The sequence below is a fragment of the Bubalus bubalis genome, chromosome X, assembly GCF_019923935.1.
Source record: "Bubalus bubalis isolate 160015118507 breed Murrah chromosome X, NDDB_SH_1, whole genome shotgun sequence".
Lineage (NCBI taxonomy): Eukaryota > Metazoa > Chordata > Mammalia > Artiodactyla > Bovidae > Bubalus > Bubalus bubalis.
Window position 1 is genome coordinate 97,495,417 of NC_059181.1, and position 24,623 is coordinate 97,520,039.

Sequence of the window (24,623 nt, forward strand, 5' to 3'; positions counted from 1 at the left end):
AATACATTTCAGTTTCACCTCCAATGAACATACTTTTTAAAGAACATACATGTGTTCTTATCCCCAGAACACGAATATGCTCCAAGAATTTTTTTTTTTCATGGAGAAGTCTATATGGCTTAACTGTACCTAATGAAAAAGCATCCTTTCTGTCCAGGCAAACAATTATATAGACATAAACACCAAATGAGATCACCAGAATCCAAATAAATAATGTTATGAGATATCAACTAGCAATTAAAATCATTTTGTGTTTCTTTAAAAAAAAGTGCTGAACATCCACTTTATAAAGGAAAATAGACTGTCAGATAAGCAATGTACATATGCAGAACAATTATTAGGAGACTGCTTTTCTGAAAGCAACATTCCTACTGACAGAAGAATAAGAATGATGAGTTATTTTAATCTGATTCTCTATAGCACATTCTTTCACAAAATAAACTCCCATGGTATTTCTTTGCATAATTAGAAATGCTTGATGTGCTGAAATTTCTCAAGCATAGTGTTTTAGTATCCTTAGAATATAAACACAGCATAATGTGGTGCCAAAAAAAAAATGCTGAATTTAATATAGAGGGAAGACTATATATTAAAAAAGAAAAAACAAAACAAAACTTCAGGCCTGAGTAAATGAAGATGGGTTAAATGTCCAGCTACTTTAGCAAAAGTTTACTTAATGGCTACCTGGTTTGTTAAAGGCTTTAAGGTCCACTAACCAATTGTATATGGCAGTGGTTAACAACTTAACTCACTCACATCACAATTCCTTCAAACACAAAGCAATAGCAATAAAAGGATTCAACCAATGTGACCAGTGAATACTCTAAAACCATCACTCTCAGGTCTAGGCAGAAGGGAAATAAAAACACCACTTTTCAACTCTGCTTTCATTCTCACTTTGGCCTCTTAACAATGCAGAATTCCAAAACCTTTTATTCATACAAGTTCCACCTGGCCTGGCCAAGGCTAAATTATAGAGGGAGTCCATTCTGGCTGAATGATAAAAAGGCAACCTAAATCATGTTTACACCAAATTTTGTTTCCAATAGATGTTAAATATACCTGCTCAAAGAAGTTACAACTTTGCTTTAAAAACGTCCAACAATCCCTTATCACTACCATCACCACCACTCCCTATGTAGAAAATATCACATACAAAGATTCTGTGCTGTTTTGGGATCCAAAATTCTCAACTCTTTCACTTTCTTCTTTGTAGGTATGGTCTTCTTTTCTTCTAAAGCTTCTGCATTCTTTTGAACTGAAAGAAAAATGTTGATAGATAAATAATAATACTGCTAATCCAAATACATGGACTAACATGAGTAAGGCATATTAACTACATTAATAAAGCTCATGCCCAAATCAATAAATAGGTTTATTTCATTAGTTCAAGGAAGAGGATGAACATAAAAATATAGACCTGTTTAGAATTTTCCCTACAAATTAAATATTAGCACTTAAGTAGAAAAGATAAGCCAAATAGAACCAAAAATCAATTGCTGCTTCTTAACTAATGTGGAGCATTAATTATTGCTTACCAGGTTCCTACAGCAGCACAGGAATTAAACACATAGTAAAATCTCCCTAATTTGGACTAATTGAGGAAAAAGGCAAACATGTATTTATCCTAAAATATGCTAAAATTAAGGCAGGTCTGAAATTGCTTTAAAGTTATATAAGGTAACTTTAAGGCTAAACAGGTCGCCATATGAAAACCCCTGCTGAGACTGCTTTGCAAAACAGATAGTAATCATTTGTAAGTTAGACAACAGTTAGTACCTATTTGCACACTCATAATGAAGGAACCTCAAAGACAGGGTGTTTTGAGTAAGTTTCCTTTGTCTCCTTCACCATATTTTAGTAATATTTGCTTTCTTTGAACAAAAGATTTATTTACCCTACATTCAGAAGGTAACCCTTGAGTTCCAAACAGTTAAAATGTCTTGAAACTGTGAAGGGTGACAGCACCTTAGACCTCCCCCAAAAAAGTCTCCCCCATCACCCCCATCAGCCCTCCCCTCAAAGAAGCCAGCTCTCAAACCAGAGTGAAAAACATTATGCTGTCTGCAATGAAAAGGAGGCTTTATCTCAAATCCCTTAAGGCCTCCTATACAGAAATTCTACAGCTACCATTATATTCCTGTGCTGGCAGTTTACCTCTGCTAATATAAAAACAGGGTTGTAGGTAATGGGACCATGAAAAAATATGAGAAAAGTAAAGGCAACATTTTTCAGTCAACTAGAATGATATGCTCTTGTACCCAAACTCTTGCTGCCAAATTTTACCACAAAGTCACATGACCATCATCATGCTGGTTCATTATTATTTTACAAAGTATAACTTTATTTTCAGGCAATTATTATTTTTGTTATATTTATTTATCTGATCTTTGTTAAGGAGATCACAAATGAGTTACTGATTTTCTTATTTTCTTTAGAGGAAAAGTAACCCACAAACACAGTACTTTTTTTTTTTTTTTTTTGGCTAAGCTTTGTGTTCACAGATGTGTGCATCTGGAAAAATTTCTACAAGGCATCAAAATGTTGTGGTCCATTAAGACTCCCTTTGTTTTATTGCTATAAACTATAGAAAAATTAAATGAACTTACTATAGAAATCAAAAAAAATAATCAATAAAATCCTAATAGTGCCATACTTTACAGGTATGATCAATTTAACATAATGCAGAGTTCAAGCAGGCTAGATAATTACACCTGACAAACATGATCTTATGGGAGTGAGAAGTAGTTTGCCATGTTTACTCAAGAAAAGAGAATTATTGGTACTGCTAGAAGAAAAATGACTTTCAATATATTTCTTTAAAAAAATCATCACAAGTGTTCCTCAAAGGATCTAGGAGCCCAGTGTATTTCCTATAAAATAATCAGCATATTAATTTATCCTAACTTTCAAGACACTTTCAGCTGGAGACTACTCTATATAAAGAAATGACAGTTCAAGAGTGAGTCCTTTTGTCATAAGAAAAAAGTTAGCTGAATTCTACTGAAATTACTTGTAGAATCTTTTAGAAATGTGTGCTAGTCAAACAAATAGTCAAGAAAAATATGCTAATCATTCAATATGCCTTCAATCCCAGTATGGGAGACTAATTAAGTAAGCACATATACAGTGAAAATGCTATACAGTATGAAAGACACATTATGATTATCCTGCAAACTAAGAGACTCCTGAATTACCCAAACATACATAATGGTCATTTTGTGCAATATCATATTTTTGCTTTTTTTTTAATTAAAGTATATTTCAATCTCTCCCCTTTTCAAATAAACAAGCTACTTAAAATGAAGATTAGATCTCTTAAATGCCTAGAGTTCACAGTTTTATTTTCTGAATCCTTACATATTTTCCTTGTATTATACTTTAGTTTATCTTGGGTTCAAGAAATGGGCTTCCCAGGAGGTGCCAGAAGTAAAGAATCCACCTGCCTATGCAGGAGAAACAGGAAACCTGGGTTCAAACCCTGGGTCAGGAAGATCCCCAGGAGTAGGAAATGGCAACCCACTCCAGTATTTATACCTGGAAAATCCCATGGACAGAGGAGCCTGGAAGGCTACAGTCCATGGGTTTGCCAAGAGTCAGACACAACTGAGCACTCACACATGTACACAAGAAATGAATACAATTCCATGAGTGGGTACTGCTGAACTAAGGATCATTAGAGCAAACCTAGTTTAAAATAACTTCACTAGACAGGCTTTTAGGAGCAATCATGTTTTCACCATGATCACTAGATATTAACCAGTGGCTCTTATCACCTTTGGGGGTTTCCCTGGGGGCTCAGCAATAAAGAATCCGCCTGAAATGCAGGAGATATGGGTTTGATCACTGGGTCACAAAGATCTCCTGGAGGAGGAAATGGAAACCCACTTCAGTATTCTTGCCTGGGAAATCTCATGGACAGAGGAGCCTGGCAGGCTACAATTCACGGGGTTGCAAAAAGAGTCGGATATGACTTAGTGACAAAACAACAATAATTATTGCCTTAGCAATCACAACCACAGGCTTAGATAATAGAGAATTTCAAGAGAGGTAATGATATATGAAATTTATCTATATAGTATCAAAGCTTTCAAACATTCAAATGTCTCTCTTTCATAAAGGCCAGAAAATGCCACTTGTCTTAAGATTCTTTTATTTCAAATATGTTTCTAATACTTGTAAAACTTAAATATTCCATGACTTAATTTAAAAATGGGTAATTCTATGACTCAATTAAAACTCAAATAGATATTTTTCCAAAGAGGACATCTGGAATGAACAACATAAAAAGATGCTCAGCATTGCTAATCATGAAGGGAAATGCACAACGAGATATCACCTCACGCTTGTTAAGATGACTACTGTTAAAAAAAAAAAAAAAAAAAAAAGTGTTGGTGAGGATGTTGAGAAATTGGAAGCCTTGTACACTGTTAGTAGGAATGTAAAATGGTGCAGCCACTATGGAAAACAATACAAATATTCCTCAAATAATTAAAACAGAACTACCATACAGTCCAGCAATCCCACTTCTGGGTATATATCCAAAAGAACTGAAATTCAAATCTTGAAGAGTTATCTAAACTCCCATGCGGACTGCAGCATTATTTACAATACCCAAGATGTGGAAAGAATCTAAATGTCCATCAAATGATGAATGAATAAAGAAAGTGTAATATATACATAGAATGGGATATTATTCAACTTTAAAAACTAAGGAAATCCCACCATTTGCAACAACATGGAAGAACCTGAAAGTCACTATGCAAAGTGAAATAAGCGATTCACAAAAGCACAAACACTGCAATGATTACACTTATGTAAGGAATCTAAAATATAACACTCATAGAAACAATGTAGAATGGTGGTTGCTAGGAGCTGGAGGAAGGGAGAAATGGAGAGTTACTGTTCAATGGGTCATACTAGTTCAATGAGTTCTAGAGATCTGTGGCATAAAACTGAGCCTACAATTAACAATGCTGTTGCTGCTGCTGCTGCTGCTAAGTCACTTCAGTCGTGTCCGACTCTGTGCGACCCCATAGACGGCAGCCCACCAGGCTCCCCCGTCCCTGGCATTCTCCAGGCAAGAACACTGGAGTGGGCTGCCATTTCCTTCTCCAGTGCATGAAAGTGAAAAGTGAAAGTGAAGTCACTCAGTCGTGTCCGACTCTTAGCGACCACATGGACTGCAGCCCACCAGGCTCCTCTGTCCATGGGATTTTCCAGGCAAGAGTACTGGAGGGGGGTGCCATTGCCTTCTCCGTAACAATGCTGTACTGTGCACTTAAAAATTTCAGAGGGTTGCTCTCATGTGAAATGTGCTTATAACAACAACATAATTAATTTATAAACTTAAATTATAGTGATTCTATAATTATTTCAAATTACTTGAATGAGACTAAAGAGATAGTTTTCAATTCTCAATACAAAAATTTCAAATACTGATTTTATCAACAATGGCCCTATGGTCTTCAGGTTCACGAGGCCTCCATTTTTATGTGATATCTCCTTGTGCAAATAAAAACCCATATAGCCACTGGGTTTGAAGCCACAGGATTAAATTAGAGTGCTTAAATTGACACTGCTAATCGACCAAATAATAATGAAACACTATAAAATACTGTCTGTAAGAATATAATGATGTAATAATAAAGACATGTATTATTATTAAAGACATGTTAACATCAAGATACTAATTATCTAAGATAAAATGCCCAGTGAGTATTCTTTTATTTCCTATAATACATGGATTTTTACATGCAATTGTACTATAAATTTATTCCTTTACAACGGAGGGATGCTCATGAGCATAAGTAAAGTAAACATGGTTATATTCTTTCCCCAATCTAATTTAGGCAATGTTCGGGAATCCCATTTAATTTCTGCTATCACAGTGGATATACAAAACATGTGACAAGATGTTTGTAATTTGTAGCCAATATTAATATAAATGGGTATCACAATAATTTACATGGTGATAACTAATCATAAATCATAATAAAAGTTTTATAATTAATTTACCTCAAAATTCCTGTGAGAAAGATTGATTTCTAAAGTTGGCATCAATACTATTCATTCATTCACTCATTCATCCAGGACATATTTGTTGAACACCTACAATGTGTTAAGTCTAGCATGAGCATACAATGGTACACAAGACAAAAAATCTACTCATATGTCTTAAGTATGTGGACTTAGGAAAACTACTAATCATGGAAGTATGTCCAAAAGATATCTAACAATTGTGATTTATTTATCCATAAAAATATAGCTTCACTGAATACAAGCATATGACTTAGAAAATCTCCTTTTTTGTTATCAGAAGTCATATAGTTCCACATTAGAGAACATTGTTATCTTAGAATCAACATCAACTGATGTGTTACATTTTATTATAAGAAATATATGGAAATTACTTCCTATTAAGTACCCTATACACAAAGCCACGGTAAATAAAGCTAATAATCGTAGTGTTTCAAGCCACAATGAAAATTTAGATAGCTACCGGAGTGCATGTTCAGTCATGTCTGATTCTTTTTCAACCCCCTAGACTGTAGCCTGCCAGGCTGCTCTATCCATGGGATTCTCCAGGCAAGAATATTGGCGTGGGTTGCCATTCCCTTCTTCAGGGAATCTTCCTGGTCCACGGATCGAATCCATGTCTCCTGCATCAACTGCATTGGCAGGTGTGTTCTTTACCACTGAACCACCTGGAAAGCCCTTATAGAGCTTCATGCATACATATATGTAGGCCTTCACTGGTGGCTCAGACACTAAAGAATCTGTCTGCAATGTGGGAAACCCAGGTTGGATCCCCGGGTCAGGAAGATCCCCTGGAGAAGGGAATGGTTACCCACTCCAGTATTCTTGCCTGGAGAATTTCATTGACAGAGGACCCTGACGGGCTATAGCTCATGGGGTCGCAAACAGTAGAACATGACAGAGTGACGAACACTTTCACTTTCACTCATATATTATATGTACCTCTATTCAACAAGTAATGCCCAACTGTCACTTTAGATATATCATACAAACAAAAACAATTGTTATTTGCCTACATACCTACATATTTTAATCCATATGTATAGAATTCCAAAAGTGATTCTAACTACATGGAAATACTTTTTCATGTATTCCTTGAAAAAGCTGTTATTTTAACTTCACTTAATACTTTGATGTTTAAATGAGTGCAAGTATGACAAAGGCAGGCAGGCAAAGTCTACAGTGATTTCTGTGTGATAGCTACAATGATTTCTTTTTTTAATTATTATCTTCCACTCTCTTTACATCATCTTTACCCTCATATTCCTGGAAATACTATAAAACACAATTGAAAAATGGGCAAAGGATTACCTATGTACATATACATACAAAACATATGGATATGCATACACACAAAAGTGAAAAGTTTAATAATGGCAATAGTTACAGCAATAATAATAACAGTAGTAGTATTAGCAGTATTAACTAAAACCACAATTACAACCCCCACCAAAATCAACTTTTATTAAATATTCGTTCTGTGTCTGGAACTAATTTTATATCACCTTATATGATATGTATTACCATTGTCATTTTACATAGGAGGAAACTAAGCAACACAAATATTGAGTCATTTGCCCAAGTACACAATAGCTAGTACTAAACAGTTACTCAACTTCACCAGTAAATCAGGGAAATGTAAATGAAAACAATCAATGAAACACCATTTCACACTTATCAAATTGAAAATAACAAAAAAGTCTCACAATACCCAGTATGGATGAGGAGATGGAGAAATAAGGATTTGATTGAGCCAACAGTGGCAATAAAAATTAGGACAACAATCTTAAAATTAGCATTTATTCATGCAAAATATAGTTAACATGTGCTCAGCTCATTATTATAACCCAATTCTTCCATTTATAGGTCAAATGATCAAGAAGACAAGTATGTTTAATGTACTTAAAAAAATTTCTATTGAGGTTTAACAATGCTGTCTTAGTTTTAGGTGTACAGCAAAGTGAATCAGTTATACATATACATATATCCACTCCTTTTCAGATTCTTTTCCCATATTGGCCATTACAGAATATTGAGTACAGTTCTCTGTGCTAAGCACAGTAGGTCCTTATTAGTTGTCTATCTTATACATAGTAGTATGTATATGTCAATCCAAGTATTCCAATTTATCCTAATCCCCCTTACTCCCAGGAACCATAAGTTTGTTTTCTATATATATAACTGTTTCTGTTTTGCAGATAAGTCCATTTGTACCCTTTTAGATTCCAGATATGTAATGTCATATGATATTTGTCTTTCTGTTTGACTTACTCAGAATGACAATCGGTAGATCCATCCATGTTGCTGCAAATGGCATTATTGCATTCTTTTTTATGGCTAATTTCATTGTATATATGTACCACATCTTTATCCATTCATCTGTTGATGGACACCTAGATTGCTTCCATGTCCTGCCTATTGTAAATAGTACCTCAGTGAACACTGGGGTGCATGGTTTTCGAATTATGGTTTTCTCCAGATACATTCCCAGGAGAGGGATTGCTGTATCATACGTTTATAACAGTATAAAATTGGAAACAACCCACATGCCAGGGGTTATAGAATGGGTAAATAAATTATAGCATATTAATAGAATAGAATACAATGCAGCATTTACAGTGACAGTGTTACAGATACATATTTCAACAGGAATAGATCCCAAATACAATGCTGAATGGAAAAATAAAAGTGGTTGTAAATGTTGTATGCTGTATATTAGCATTCCTCTAAATTGAAAATAAGACACAGGCTAATTTTCCGTATTACTTATAAGTGAGTATATAGATACATATATTTATATACACCGAAAAATTATAAAAATATGGAATGGATATTCAAAAGATTAATGATGGTGTTTATCTTGGAAGAGGAAAGTGATACTGGAGAAAGTAGAACCCTGAAAGACTCAACTTTACCTCTAGTGTTTTATTTCTTTCAAAGCAAAGATCTATAGCAAATATGACAAAATGTAAGCATTTGTTCATTCTGGGAGGCTGCTGTATGGGTGTCTGCTATATCAGCCTGTGCAAAGTTCCATTTTTTTATATAAAAATAAAAATATGACTAGAGTGCGGCTTAAATATACCTGTCCCTTTTTATAGTTTACAGACTGATAGTTAGCCTTGGCAATCCCCAGGACCAAGTGTAAACAGGAATCAGAAACAACAGGGAAGATAACAAAGGAAAAAAATATATAGGTCAAGATTAGTCAGTGTGGAAAGCAAGCACAATTTTGTTTTCAACTGTTTGTGAATCCATTTGGTGAGGGATAACACATTTGTTTACCAAACCTTGGAAGGAATGGCTGATGCAATATGCAGTGGGAGATTGCATCTCCAGCTCCTTTTATAAGCTGCATATTACAGCTGTGAAGCTTCCCCTCTCTGCCTTGCCTACAGCTGTGCACTAACTAAGGCATCCCACAGAAAGGTAGATTTCATCCTGACACCCGCATAGTACCTGAAGCCATAGGAATGGCATTACCAAGTGTTCCCAAAGTTTAGAGCACATTAAACAAGACTAATGGTGGGAATCTCACACACACACACACATACACATAATGATTTCCTAATTAAGGAACAAATCTTACTGGTTGTAGTACAGACAAGAACCCTCCCAAATCAGGCAGCACATGTTACTGCAAATTAACATCTCCATAACTAATATACTTGTACACCTGTTCATTAAGCCAATTACTGAACACTGCTAAATGTCACCAGAATACTATGCTTAACAACGTGCATAGCTAACATTGTATATCTTCAATTGGATCTCAATACCTAATCAGATAATGGATATTTTAGGAAGGACAAATAAAGTGGGCTTGGAGGTTTTAGGGAGGGTTTCCCTCATTTGAAATAATCATTTAAATGCCAAAATTGAAGTATAGTTCTTACTTCATCCCACTCCTTGACAAAGGTGGTGGTGGGAGCCCTTCTGGCTAAACTTTAACCTCTGTGAATACCTTACTCAAGCTCTAGTTAATCCCTTTACCCGCAAATTGGATCAGGCTTTGAAAGTAGGGACTGATCAAGTACTTACAGGCCACTGCAAACACCCAGAGGACCTCCTGTTCTATCAAATTTCCTAATTCATGTCACAAATCAATCAGTCCAGCAAGAAACCCTAAAAGCTAAGGGTGTCAAGGAGGACCGCTGGGAAAACATCACTGTAGGAATTATGAGGCTTAAGCCCAGTACTGCTAGGCTAATAGGACATTTTTTATTGAGAATACAGTTTGGGCATTCATCATATCCAGTCTTTTCTTTCTCAGTGTGGTCCATTTCAGACTGGTACAAGTACTGCATACAATTCAGTTTAATGCAGAAGGCAATTAACTTTTTTGAACAAGAGGAAACAAAATAACACCCCAAGAGATGTGGAATCAGGACCTCAACTTGACAATGTAGGATTTTTCAGTCTGGGTTTCAAGTATATCAAGCATGTCTAGAAGAAGGTCAGCGTTCTAGATCCCACCAGGGACTTATTCAAATGACAGAAACTGGGAAAGTATCTTATAATAGTTTAAAAGAAAGTTCTTTCTCCTAAAAAAGAAACTTCTAATCTCCTAGATATTTCTACATAATTGCCCAATAATTGTCTCCAATTTAGCACATCTCTTGCCTGACTCCCAAACCTGCTTTAGTCTTTTTCTCAAAAAATGGCAACTCAATTCTAATTGTTCAAAAAAAATGTCACAGTCATCATTGACTTTCTTCCTTCACAGGCCACATTTCAGTCTTTGGCAAACCCAGCATTTGAACACTTCTCATATCTCCACTTATACTGAAGGGTTTCAAGCTATCATTACTTCTAGCCCTTCTTTATTTATTGTTGTTCCGTCACTAAGTCATGTCTGACTCTTTGTGACCCCATGGACTGCAACAAGCCAGGCGTCCCTGTCCATCAACAACTCCCAACGCTTGCTCAAACTTATGTCCATCCAATCGGTGATACCATCCAACCATCTCATCCTCTGTTGTCCTGTTCTCCTCCTGCCTTCAATCTTTCCCAGAATCAGGGTCTTTTACAATGAGTCGGCTCTTTGCATCAGGTGGTCAAAGTATTGGAGCTTCAGCTTCAGCATCAGTCCTTCCAATGAAATTTCAGGACTGATTTCCTTTAGGATTGGCTGGTTTGATGTCCTTGCAGTCCAAGGGACTCTCAAGTGTCTGCTCTACCACCACAGTTTGAAAGCATCGATTCTTTCATTGTATCCTGTCAATTCATTTTATTCCAATATTCAATACCCCTCAATGATTTTCTGTATCATTCTGAGTAAAAATCAAAGTCTTTGCAGTAGTCTAGAATGCCTTGCTTTCTTATTAAATTTAATTTTTTATTTTGTATTGGAATATAGGTCATTTACAATACTGTGTTAGCATCAGGTGTACAGCAAAGTGATTCAGTGAAACAAATACACATATCCATTCTTTTTCAGGTGGGTTGCCATTTCCTTCTCCAATGCAGGAAAGTGAAAAGTGAAAGCAAAGTCGCTCAGTCGTGTCAGACTCTTCGCGACCCCATGGACTGCAGCCTACCAGGCTCCTCCATCCATGGGATTTTCCAGGCAAGAGTACTGGAGTGGGCTGCCATTGCCTTCTCCACTTTTCCCATATAGGTTATTACAGAATACTGAGTATAGTTCCTGTATTATATAGTAGGTTCTGGGTATGTGTTAATCCCAAACTGCTAATTTATCCCCCCTCACAATATTTCTCCTTTGGTAACCGCAAATTAAAATGCCTTATTTTATATTCCATGTCCTCTGCTTAGCTACTCTGACCTCATTACTTTCCTTTCATTCCTCCCTTCCAGCTATATTAGCTTCCTTGCTGTTCTTCAAATATACCAGATCAACTCCCACAGGAGAGCCTTTGCATTCAAGTTTATATCACCACTAGATCTTCCCTCACTTCTTCCAGATCTTTGGTTAACGTCACTTGCTCATAGATATCTTTCCTGATGATGTGCTTCAAATCACAACTCCTCCCTACTGACACTCCTTTTCCCCTTTGCCTGCTTCATTTTTCTCCATAGCAGTTATCACCATCTGACATAATACATGTTATTGTCTATGCCTTCCACTTTGATGTCAGCTCCATTTTAAAAACGATATTTGTGACTGTTCCCTGTTACATGCTAGCACCTAGATCTGTGCTGAAAAAGAATAGGTCCTCCAGTTATTTTGGAATTTATCCACATCTTTATTCGTGTATATATATATATGTGAATAATCCATATATATTCTTATTTATGCACAATGATTTATGTATAAGATTGTGTATTCCAGCATTGTTACTAGCAAAAGATTATAAATGTTCACCAACTGGAGACAGATTCAATAAACTCCAGTAAATTGGGCATTGTTTATAATAGCAAAAGGTTTGAAATGATCTGAAAGCTTTTCAAGAGAAGACTGCCTGATTAAACTGTGCTATGTCCCACCCAATGGACTACTCTGCTGCTATATTCATGACCAAGGAAACTCTTTATGGAACAATATGGAATAATTTTCATAAATACCAATAAATGATGAAAACGGGGTATGCAAGGCTGTCAGTAAATGCTAGCATTTGTTGGGAAAGCAAGAAAGAATATTGACATGTATTTGCTAGTATATGCATAAATGTTTCTTAGGAAAATTTACAAGACATTTATTACAGTAGTTACTTCTAGAGAAAGAACTAAGTATCTAAAAGAACTGATTTCTGTGTAACTTATGAAGAACTAAAGTGAGAAGCTTAGAGATTACGGCAGGGACCCAGGGACTCAGAGAAATCACCAGATTTTTAAAAAATATGTATGCAGACTGGAGCAATATACTCAAAAAAGGCATAGGCCTGATGTGGAAGCCCAAACCAAACAAAATAAGCTAACAATGCATGGCCACCTCCACCATCCTAGACTCCAGGAAGAACCCAAGAGAACCTTGGAAAAACTGTTGAGGCAAATTCTGCAAATTGTGTAAGTGGCCGTCCTGGATAAGGCTGCTGCTGCTGCTGCTAAGTTGCTTCAGTCGTGTCTGACTCTGTGCGACCCCATAGACGGCACCCCACCAGCCTCCCCCATCCCTGGGATTCTCCAGGCAAGAACACTGGAGTGGGTTGCCATTTCCTTCTCCAATGCATGAAAGTGAAAAGTGAAAGTGAAGTCGCTCCAGTTGTGTCCGACTCTTAGCGACCACATGGACTGCAGCCTACCAGGCTCTTCCATCCATGGGATTTTTCAGGCAAGAGTACTGGAGTGGGGTGCCATTGCCTTCTCCGTGGATAAGGCTAGTCACTATTTTGGGCTTTGTAGGTCATACAGTCTCTGTTGCAATTCTATTCAATACTCCCAATTGTCTCCTGGAGGCAGCTGTAGCCAATAAGTATCAAATAAGCATGGTGGTGTGTGAACAGCATCTATGAATTTAGAAAACTACATGGTTATTCACATTTACCTTTTCTAGTTTACCAATCCTTGACATAATAAGTGCTCAATAAGTAAGTATCTAGTCCTTCATCCTCTTTCTTTTGCAACTGAGGTCAATTTATTCTTGCTTCAAGTTTTGAAAATGTGAGTAAATATTCAACCTTTTCCCTGCAAAATAACACCTAGGAGTGTTGCTTTATAATTCTGTTTTTCAAATAGTGTTCACATAATCAAACACATTTATATTTCTCATGCTTTTTAAAATGTGTCAACCCTACAGGGACCAATGGTTTAGTCCCAGAATATAACTATCTCTGACTTATTCTCCATATGTTCTCATATGATTTTATCATATGTCTACATGTAAAATGACCATAAAAACAAATCAGCCTTAATAAAATTATAAAATGAGTTTCTACCATGCCATCGATATCTAGATAGAATCAGAGCTCTTAAGCAGCTAGAATGTTTGATAATCACTTGGGATACGTTGGTTTATGAGAAGATGAAAATCTGAGTTCTATAAACAAAGAAACATAAATCAGATTTCTGAATTTCATATAATACAGTTCTCTTACTTTATGTACATAAAAATATTACTGAGTATCTCAATTTGGTTTGTTGCTGGCTGAGCTCAATAGGAAACAACCACAGTTACATTGTCTCTGTTTTCCCCTTTTGGATTCCAACTGGTTTCAATTTTATCTTTCAGTGGTAATTTTCTTTAGTGCAGAAAACACGTCAGCATATTTTGTTGAAGGCAATTGAAGTATTAGAAAATTTTTGAGAGGGTAGAAGAGGAGATATCTGAAGTTTTCATTTCTTTTAAGTCAAGTTTAGTTTGTTGGTGACTTTCTATTTGAAAGCAGTAAGCAATATGTGAGATTACTTTGGAAATGTTGAGAAGACATGTTCAGAACAAAATTTGAATAAGTGTAGAGTTACCCTGTTCTTAAGCCAAAAAATTCATAGCCCTCTTCCTTCCCCACCTATCACCCTGTTATACTACCAAGAATGTTGAATGCTTGACCCCATCTCCTTGTCCTTCCTTAATCTGTCATCTATTTATAATCTGGATTTGAATACACTCATAACTACAGAATCTAAATATCAAGATCTCTATAGGTAGGGCCTCAGGACCTGTATCTCTTAACAACTCCTGAGGTAATTCTAGATATCAGCAAGATATGGAACAACTGTTCTCCGGCATATAACACAACACTTTGTAATAGCTCTTAAATAATCCCCAAATTGAAAAGTGCAAATATCATCAACAGCAACCCATGGAAACCCTGTTAGTAATTTCTTCTACAGCTCAGAATCTAACACTGAAGGAAATACCTGCTCAACAGCTGGGCACACCATAGTGACAAGGATGAGATTTTAAAAGAAAGCAAATGATACTTATGGCATACTATTTTTAAATCAATTATCAACTAGATATATTCCCTGAAAGCAAGGATCTTGCCCTATATTTCTATAATCTATCACTCTGCTAAGTACATAGAAGTTTTAAAAGTAAATAAGAATGCATTTTGTACATTAATTAAAAACATGTGTGTATATAATAAATTAATAGATAATATTAAAATTAATATTAGATACTAGTGCTTCTTTTCCTATTTTATAGACGCAGTTATCGCTATGCAAGAAGAGAAGGGAAAGTAAAAAGCAATGATTTGTTGTTGAAAGGAAAGTGAAAGGTAGTTAAAGACAGATTCATTCTTGTTTGATGTAAACATGTTCCTATTTTTATCACATTGGTAAAAACAATGAGGACATGTAAGACTTGGAATATGCAAAATAGCAAGAGGTAAAATATTTGATTCTATGAAAACTAGAGTTTCCCCCCAAAAAGGGAAAGTTCAGCCTAACCAAAAAACACAGTAAAACTAAATAAAATTCTATCTAAGCAAGCAATTGGAGTTTGGTTTCATTGCTTTTACACATCAGGTAGCTGCCTATATGCCTCAGACCAGGGGTCCCCAACCTTTTTGGCACCAAAGACCAATTTCATGGAAGGCAGTTTGTCCACTGACTGGGGGTTGGGGTGGTTTCAGAATGATTCAGGCACACTACATTTATTTGCACTTTATTTCCAATCTAATGTCACCGCTGATCTGACAGGAGGTACCAGCCTATGGCACAGAGGTTGAGGTCCCCTTCCTTAAACCAATAGATCTCAAGAACCAAACTCTAGTGAAAGTACATAAGAACACTCTGTTTTATGCCAAGGTCAATTTCACTTATGTTCCTAACTAGTAGCACGTTGATACCACCTATAACAATGAGAATAATGATATCCTGAGTACAGAATGTAAGCTATTCATCAAGATAAATTAAATCAACTTCTATGAAATCTATTTCATGGATGCACTTAGTTTAATATTGAGGCATCGATAACCATGACTGGTGTCTATGGGTGTGTGTGCATGTGTGTATTACTAAATAGATCATAGTTAGGTGACTTCTGTTGAACAATGAGCTTCCATGAGGTACTATATTTCACTAAATGCCAGAAACAGTTTGGATTGTAAGCTTTTAAGAACTTAAAACAATAAAAAAAATTGTTTGGCTGAGGGCCCAGCTATAAGAAACTCTCTCCTGTGAGAACTATCTTTTAATAATGCTATATTCAGTGCTATAGAGCATTTTAAACATAACTGCAGTATGAAACAACATAAGTCCAGTAGTTTATTATAGAATAATTGGCAATTGCTTCCCGTGTACCTCTTATTAATTTTTGAGACTAAAAGGTAGATAATAGAGTCCTGTATTGTTTATAAAGGCATATATAAGATAAAAGCAATGGTTAAGATTAAATACTAAATCTCAGAGCAAAGCAAAACTCAATGTATATTGTATCCTCAACACATTGCTCCCCAAATTCTCTGAAATCTGAAGAATTCAGATATAGCTATCACCATATAAAGTCAAACACATCTCAAAAAGATTAGAATGAAACCTACGTTATGTGTCCAAAAAAAAAAGAAATTGGAAATCCCTTGAATTGAAGATTTTACTGGAAATGTAAAAGAGAAAGTAATAACCCAGGTAAGAAGAGAGCTGCTAATAGTCACAGACAGCAAATAAATTTGACTGGATCAGGATAGCAACCTGCTGACACTTTTTCCTAGCAAACTATCTCTAACCTGCTGTGCTTGCTATTAGGCTGGCCTTTACTTCACCCCAGCCACTTCAGTCCCATCACTGTAGGGGCTCATTGTTGCCTTCCTTGTGGCTGCCATCAAAGTACGCTTCTGCTTTCAGCCAGGAATTCTTTCAACCTGAACTTAAATGCTGGTCCGAACTATAGAGAGGGAGCAGGAAGCAGTACATAAAATTTGGAACAGAGGTGTCATAAAGAAATATAATCAAATTAAAAGCTTCAAATTGGCTAATAAGAAATGATTCCTATTTCTTACTGGAAAGTGGTAAAAAACATGAACTCCAAGCTTGAGTGTGACAATCCATGAAGAAGAATGAAAGAAGTGCTAACATACCTAGCTTTCCACTCAGAGCTCATGGAAATAATCTGAAAAGACACTTAAAAGGGCAAATATTACATCTGATATCTGGTAGAGTATTTTCTATTTTTTGCAGGGATGCTTCCCTGCTGGCTCAGATGTTAAAGAATCTGCCCATTTTTAAAAGCTGAGGTACACAAGATACACTAGGAGTCAGTAAATAGAAAGGTAAATGGTTATACTTCTTGAAAATCACCCTTGAAGCTCTGCCACTAAAAGACATGCATTTTAAATTTATTACACGTATGACATGAGTTATTATGCATACTTTTATTCTGGGTGCCTAATATAGATGAAAAGATTACAGGTTCTAAATTTAAGCAATACTTGTCTACTGTCTACCTAGGACAAGTCTACCGAAACTTAGAAAAAGTAAGACAGGACCCAAACCTGCCTTACAACTGTGCTGTCATACCTGTTCTATCCATTAAGACCCAAATAAAGTATCACTTTCTCTATGAAACCTCCAATTACCTCTACATTCTTTGCCTTCTACATCACTGCTAGGGCTTCTCTTGTGGCTCAGCTGGTAAAGAATCCACCTGCAATGCAGGAGACCTGGGTTTGATCCCTGGGTTGCGAAGATCCTAGGGGAAAGGAAAGGCCACCCACTCCAATATTCGGGCCTGGAGAATTCCATGGACTGCATAGTCTATGGGGTCACAAGGAGTTGGTCACGAGTGAGTGAATTTCATTCACTTTTCACTGCTAAGGTATTTCCACATGTTGCCCTGCTTAACTATGGTTCATGTATGTATCTTTTTGCCTTTCCTAAGTTACAAACTCACAGGGAAGACATGTTTGATACAACTTTGTCTCCCACATCCATCCCACCTCCCATAGTATCTAGAAAATGACACTCAAATATTATGTGAATAAAACCTGTGAAATGTGAGAATAGAAAATGATTAGGGTGTAGGAAGAGAAATGTGAATTTGATGGTCTTTTATATTTAAGATGTAACCGAAGCCTAAGCAGAGATTGAAAAGTCAGTGAGAAAGAACTCAGGACAGAAGATTAGACACAGGTGAGGATGCCTGAAGTCATGGACACAGAGAAGAACAGCCAATTAAGAGGACAAAAAGAACGATCAAAAAGGTGAGAGAAACAGGAGAACACATTGTCCCCACAGTGAAAAAGGAAAGTGATTCAATAAGAAAAAGTAATCAACAGTGTGAAGCATAGCAGGGTGGTCAAGTACAGTCTAAGTCCGCACCCCCAATACAAAGACCAGAAGAAAACACGCCATTTCAGACCACACAGAGCAATTTTGAAAGAGCAATGACAACAGAATCCATATTACAGGATGCAAAGAAGAAGTGAAGGGAAATGTCAAAAAAGACCACTTGAGAAATTAGGAAAAATAACTATGTAGAATATGAAAGAGATAGAAACAAAAAGATTGAATTCCAGCTTAGCATAAGTTTGCCTATTACAAGAAGGCACCTGATTGTCAAATTCAAGAACAGTTTTTATGCCAAAAATGATTTCAGTACAAACCCATCATACAATGACCTACTGGACAAGATCAATAGAAACTGCAAAAGAGATTATACTGTTCAGCAATCCATGCTGCATCAATATCTATAATGGAATGAGACAAGGTGATACAATGGCCCAAAGCTTCCTGGAATTGCTTGTAAACGAAAATCAGGCAGGAAAAGAAAGTCCACATAGACAGTAAGTAAGTACCCCACCCTCTTTATACTGATGACAAAAGAACATTTTCTAGGGTCATAGGAAGAAAAAAGTAGTATTTTGCACTACCAACTTCCAGGCTAGAAATTGTTTAGAGAACTAAATGTTTATACAACAAGCATGACCCACAAGGTCCTGTCAACATCTATGGCAAAGAAACACAACAGCTCTATCTATCAAAGTCAACAGATGAACAAAATTGCTATGTTCAAAGTTAAATGCTTCAGAAGCTGTAGCCTATGACAGTTTTATTGAAATAACAAAAGTTTCTGGATCACAAAGTGTTGATGAAGATTAGAACACTTATGTAATTCTGTCATATCAGGGCTAAACTAAAATATAGTGTTCATCGACAACATTAGCTGAAGGAAATAAACTGGCTGTCACCCAAATACCCACAGTATCCTGAAGGTATAAAATCTGGCAAGATGAAGATTTAATGGGAGTTTTTAAAGCTTCCCTCTACACTGAGTCCAGCTACCTGAGACCAGCCTAGGTAGCCTACAACAAGACAGGCGGCTTTCTCAACTTCCTGACTGCACTCATAATGTTATTAAGAAAAAATATTCAAATGAAAGAATAAAATTTGCTGGGTCAATGTAGTTACACAATCATGCTACTTCAAACAATTTCAGTGTGATACAACTGAACAAATAGTTGGCTTCCCCGGTAGCTCAGACAGTAAAGAATCTGCCTACAGTGCAGGAGAGCCAGGTTAGAGCGGCTCAGGAAGCTCCCCTGAAGGAGGGCATGGTAACCCACTCCAGGACTCTTGCCTTGAGAATTCCATGGATAAAGGAGCCTGGAGGCCTACAATCCAGGGGGTCACAAAGAGTCAGCATGACTGAGTGACTAACATTTGACTTCAATTTCCTTATAGGGGGGCAAGGTGTTATTCTAGTAACGGAAAGAGTTTCAGGAAGCAGTCACCAGTCACTGACCTTAACAAACCTAAGATCTCCAACATGTTTGCCAAATTAACATTTCACTTAATGTCTTGTTTTAATTTTAATTAAAAGATGATTGCCTATAACTTCCCATGTCTTTGTATGCCATGCATGACTTATCATCAAGTAATAGTACCCAATGAAAATCAAACATTAACTTTCTTTCTAATATTTGGCATTATTAATGATAATGTATTATTATTATTTCCTATTTAATCATTGGCATAGTTTATATATCTCCAGCCCTTATATCACAGTAACTCTTCAGGGTCAATATTTTGCTTGTACTGTACAAAAACTTAGGCTCAGAGCAGTGAAGTAACTTTGTACATCCAATAAGCATGAGTTTCAAACAGCATGAATACAGCTTTCCAGTCCTTATTTCTTCCACCATAGCAAGATGCGGCCTTTAGTGTAAGTGCCTATCACTTCATTAACTGAACTAACATATGTAAAATATGAAGCAGAGAAACTGGCTCTTAATAGGAATCTTTTTAGATGTTAATTCCCATTCAATGACTCCCACTAATCATTTGAAAATACTGTACATACTATCTAACCCAGTGAGCTAGACTAAGAAAAGGGGTTCTGTAAAGTTATAGGTAAGCATACCAGATATCCCAAATTCCATCTCTAAAGATGATAAAGGAAAAACTTGATTTATCAAAAAGAACATAAATGAATCCATGAGTCTCTCGACTGATACATTTAATGGTAATTGAAGCATGATGCAATGACTTAACTGTTTCCTAAAAGCAGAAAAGAAAGACTTCCTTAGAGATCAATGCAAAGAAATAGAGGAAAATGATAGAATGGGAAAGTCTAGAGATCTCTTCAAGAAAATTAGAGATACCAAAGGAACTTTTCATGCAGATATGGACACAATAAAGAACAGAAATGGTATGGACCTAACAGAGGCAGAAGATATTAAGAAGAGGTGGCAAGAATACACAGATGAACTATACAAAAAAGATCTTCACGACCCAGATAACCACGATGGCGTGATAACTCACTTAGAGCCAGACATTCTGGAATGCAAAGTCAAGTGGGCCTTAGGAAGCATCACTACAAACAAAGCTAGTGGATGTGATGGAATTCTAGTTGAGCTATTTCAAATCCTAAAAGATGATGCTGTAAAAGTGCTACACTCCATATGCCAGCAAATTTGGAAAACACAGCAGTGGCCACAGGACTGGAAAAGGTCAGTTTTCATTCCAACCTCAAAGAAAGGCAATGCCAAAGAATGCTCAAACTACTACACAATTGCACTCATTACACACACTAGCAAAGTAATGCTCAAAATTCTCCAAGTCAGGCTTCAACAGAATGTGAACTGTGAGCTTCCAGATGTTCAAGACGGATTTAGAAAAGGCTGAGGAACCAGAGATCAAATTGCCAACATTTGTTTGATCATTGAAAAAGCAAGAGTTTCAGAAAAACATCTACTTTTGCTTTATTGACTATGCCAAAGCCTTTGACTGTGTGGATCACAACAAACTGGAAAATTCATAAATAGATGGGAATATCAGACCACCTGACCTGCTCCCTGAGAAGTCTGTATGCAGGTCAAGAAGCAACAGTTAGAACTGCACATGGAACAACAGACTGGTTCCAAATCAGGAAAGGAGTATGTCAAGGCTGTATATTGTCAGCCTGCTTATTTAACTTATGTGCAGAGTATATCATGCGAAATGCCAGGCTGGATGAAGCACAAGCTGGAATTAAGATTGCCGGGAGAAATATCAATAACCTCAGATATGCAGATGACACCACCCTTATGGCAGAAAGTGAGGAAGAACTAAAGAGCCTCTTGATGACAGTGAAAGAGGAGAGTGAAAATGTTGGCTTAACGCAACATTCAGAAACCTAAGATAATGGCATCTGGGCCCATCATTTCATGGCAAATATATGGAGAAACAGTGGAAACAGTGACAGACATCATTTTTGGGGGGCTCCAAAATCATTTTCATCAAGTCAGTGATGCCACTAACCATCTCATCCTCTGTAGTCCCCTTCTCCTCCTGATGTAACTAAGTAACTTCTCCTTATGTAACTATGTAACTCTTCCTAAAGTAACTATTCAACTCCTCTTTATATAACTATAAAAGATAAAAGTAATTTTGAGATGTCATGTGTCCACAAAAAATGGGTCACCTGAACTTCTGTTTCTGAAAGTATGGCAGAATATATACCCTGACTTATGCCCCAATGAAACAACTAAATGTGATGAATCTTTTAAAAATAATCTTAAAAGCATAGATAATCTGGCCAGAAAGTAAGGAATCCGTGGAGGCCAAAAACAAAGTGAAAGAACTAAGAAAGGTAAACATCAGTAGAGCCAGTTTTGACCTTGAGTGAATTTACCAAACCCAGATGAACTTGAGCTTTTTCCAAGGCATCAACTATGAGGGAATGGAAACCAAATCCAAGGCATGATCAAAGTGGAAAGAGAAATAGAAAATTGTCCTATAAACCTCAGAAGACTACAACTCAGTTTAACACTGAACTAGAAATAAAAGTGCTCATCTCCCAAGGGGCCTAAGAAGAAAATTGCCCATATCAAACCTTGGTGCTAAATGGAGATGATAAAAACCTTCTCTGAGTATTCCTAGTTGAAAGCCAGTCCTCATGCAGCTTGAATTAACACTTCCTCGAGTCTTAAAAACTTAAGCCATAATATTAACACGATTCTAGGTCGGTAGCCACCTAGCAATGGCAAATATGAACCTCCTCTAAAGGATATTAACTCTCACATGAGGCCGTAAAATATTCCCAGAGATAAACATACAAGAAATAGCATGTTTCATATGTTTAAAGAAATATAAGAGATTGAAATTAATAAAGAGTTAGATAAATGAAAATACTAATACCAATACTATGTAGATCTGCAAAAGAACCAAATGAAACTTCTTAAAATTAAAATTAAAAAAGTACGAATTAAAATTTAAAAACTCAAGAGGCTGGTTTACCAGTAGAGTTTAAGAAAGATTCATGAACTGGAAGATATAGCTGAACAAATGTTCTAGAGTGTATCACTTAAGAGATACATAGGCAGAAAATATGAAACAGACATTAAGAGAAATGTAGCACAGAGTGACAAGGTATAATTTCTACAATTCAATTTTCAGAAGGTTAGAAAAGGGTGACTGGGGCAGAGGCAATATTTGAGGAGATATTACAGAAAGACACAAATACACGGATTCAGGAAGCTTAATATATATATATATATATATATATATAATCTCAAGTAGGATAAATGAAAAGAAATTGACACCTAAACACAGTGACATAAACTCTAATACAAAAGATAAACAAATGATCTTAAGAGCAAATACACAGAAAAGACATTACCTTAAAAGGAACGAACACAGAGAGCTAACCTATCAACAAGAGATGCCAAAACTGCGGGACTGGTCTCTTCAATGTGCTGAGAGAAAATAATAACCCAGAATATCTAGACAAAATATTTTTCAAAACAAGACTTAAAAAAGGCCTTTTCAAGAATTCTGACCCAAGAGTACCTAACTAAAAGAAATTATAAACCACATATTTTAATGAAAAAGTTATTCTAGAAGAAAGGTGGAAAATATATAAAACTGTGTGGAGCAAAGAAAGAGGGCAAATCTAAACAAATAGTGATGTCATAATACAACTGCAACAACAATATCAGTTCCATAGATGACGGTGTGTATACCCCAAGATTCAGAAATTTCACTCCTAGGAATATACTTTAAAAGAGTTTTCACCCAAGACTAAACTGGCATTTCAAAGCCTACTGGATAGTTCCTCCTGGATTCTAAGAACTAGCAAACCAATCTCATGCTTTCCAAGACCCATTCATCATCTTCTTCTAGGTCTGTTCTTCCTCCCTTTTTCCCTTCGCTAGTTATGTTAAAAGTATGACCATTTTCCCAGTCACATAGTCTTAAAATTATGGACTTACTTTTAACTTTTGAAAGTGAAAGTCACTCAGTCCAGTCCGACTCTTTGCGACTCCGTGGACTATACAGTCCATGGAATTCTCCAGGCCAGAATACTGGAGTGGGTAGCCTTTCCGTTCTCCAGGGGATCTTCCCAACCCAAGGATCGAACCCAGGTCTCCCGCATTGCAGGCAGATTCTTTACAAGCTGAGCCACAAGGGAAGCCCAAGAACACTGGAGTGGGTAGCCTATCCCTTCTCCAGCGGATCTGCCCGACTCAGAAATAGAACCAGTGTCTCCTGCATTGCAGGTGGATTCTTTACCAACTGAGCTATGAGGGAAGCCCACCTTTAACTCTTACCTATATCGTTTTACACAACAATAGTAAGTTCTCTAGTCCTAGAGATTCTAACTTAAAGGGAATGCTCTTATTCAGACCTCAGGCCCTTCCACTTTAGCATCTCCACTAAAGGTCTTTAAAATCATCTTTGCTCAGGTCGGTCATATGAGATCCCTCAATACTTTCAAATGTCTTAATCAGCTAAAGTTGGGTTTCTTAGTCTAGCAGTTAAAGGCCCTCATAATCCAGTTCAAACATTTCTCTCTAATATCATTTTCTGCCATTTCCTGTAAATTTCCCCCCCTTTCATCTCTAACATGAACTCTGCAGTCTAGCCATATGTTAACACACCTGTTGTTGCCTGAGGAAAGGACATTATAAGCACCAGGTTTTCCAACATACAATTCATTCTGCTGAAAATACTTTTATTCCTTCTCAGACACATTTCCTAAATACCTGAATCTCATTCATCCTTAAAGGCCCAGCTAACTTACCTCCACTGTCATGACATTTTCCACGATCTCCCCTTTCCCTCATTCCCTTAAAACCAGCACCATTTCAGCTCAATCTCACCTAGAGGACTTTGGTGTGTTTGATACATTCTTACCACCTGTTTGAATGTCTTGTTCTTGAATATTAAGCTCTCCTAGATGTAAGGGTCCATGTCTCATTTAATCATCTTGGTACTTAATGAAGTGGCTTTCATGTAGCTCAATAAATATTGTTTGAATTGAT

At 36.5% G+C, this 24,623-nt stretch overlaps 1 protein-coding gene across 10 annotated transcripts in view; it reads right to left on the reverse strand.

The window, feature by feature from the left end:
• Positions 1 to 24,623, reverse strand: part of DIAPH2 (diaphanous related formin 2) — a 1,048,054-nt gene that overhangs the window by 597,866 nt on the left and 425,565 nt on the right. For all 10 annotated transcript variants that reach the window (XM_025277003.3, XM_025277005.3, XM_025277006.3 and 7 more), the window contains one exon: positions 1,157 to 1,258. In XM_025277003.3, the coding sequence (XP_025132788.1) occupies positions 1,157 to 1,258 (102 nt within the window). The remainder of the gene's footprint in view (positions 1 to 1,156; positions 1,259 to 24,623) is intronic.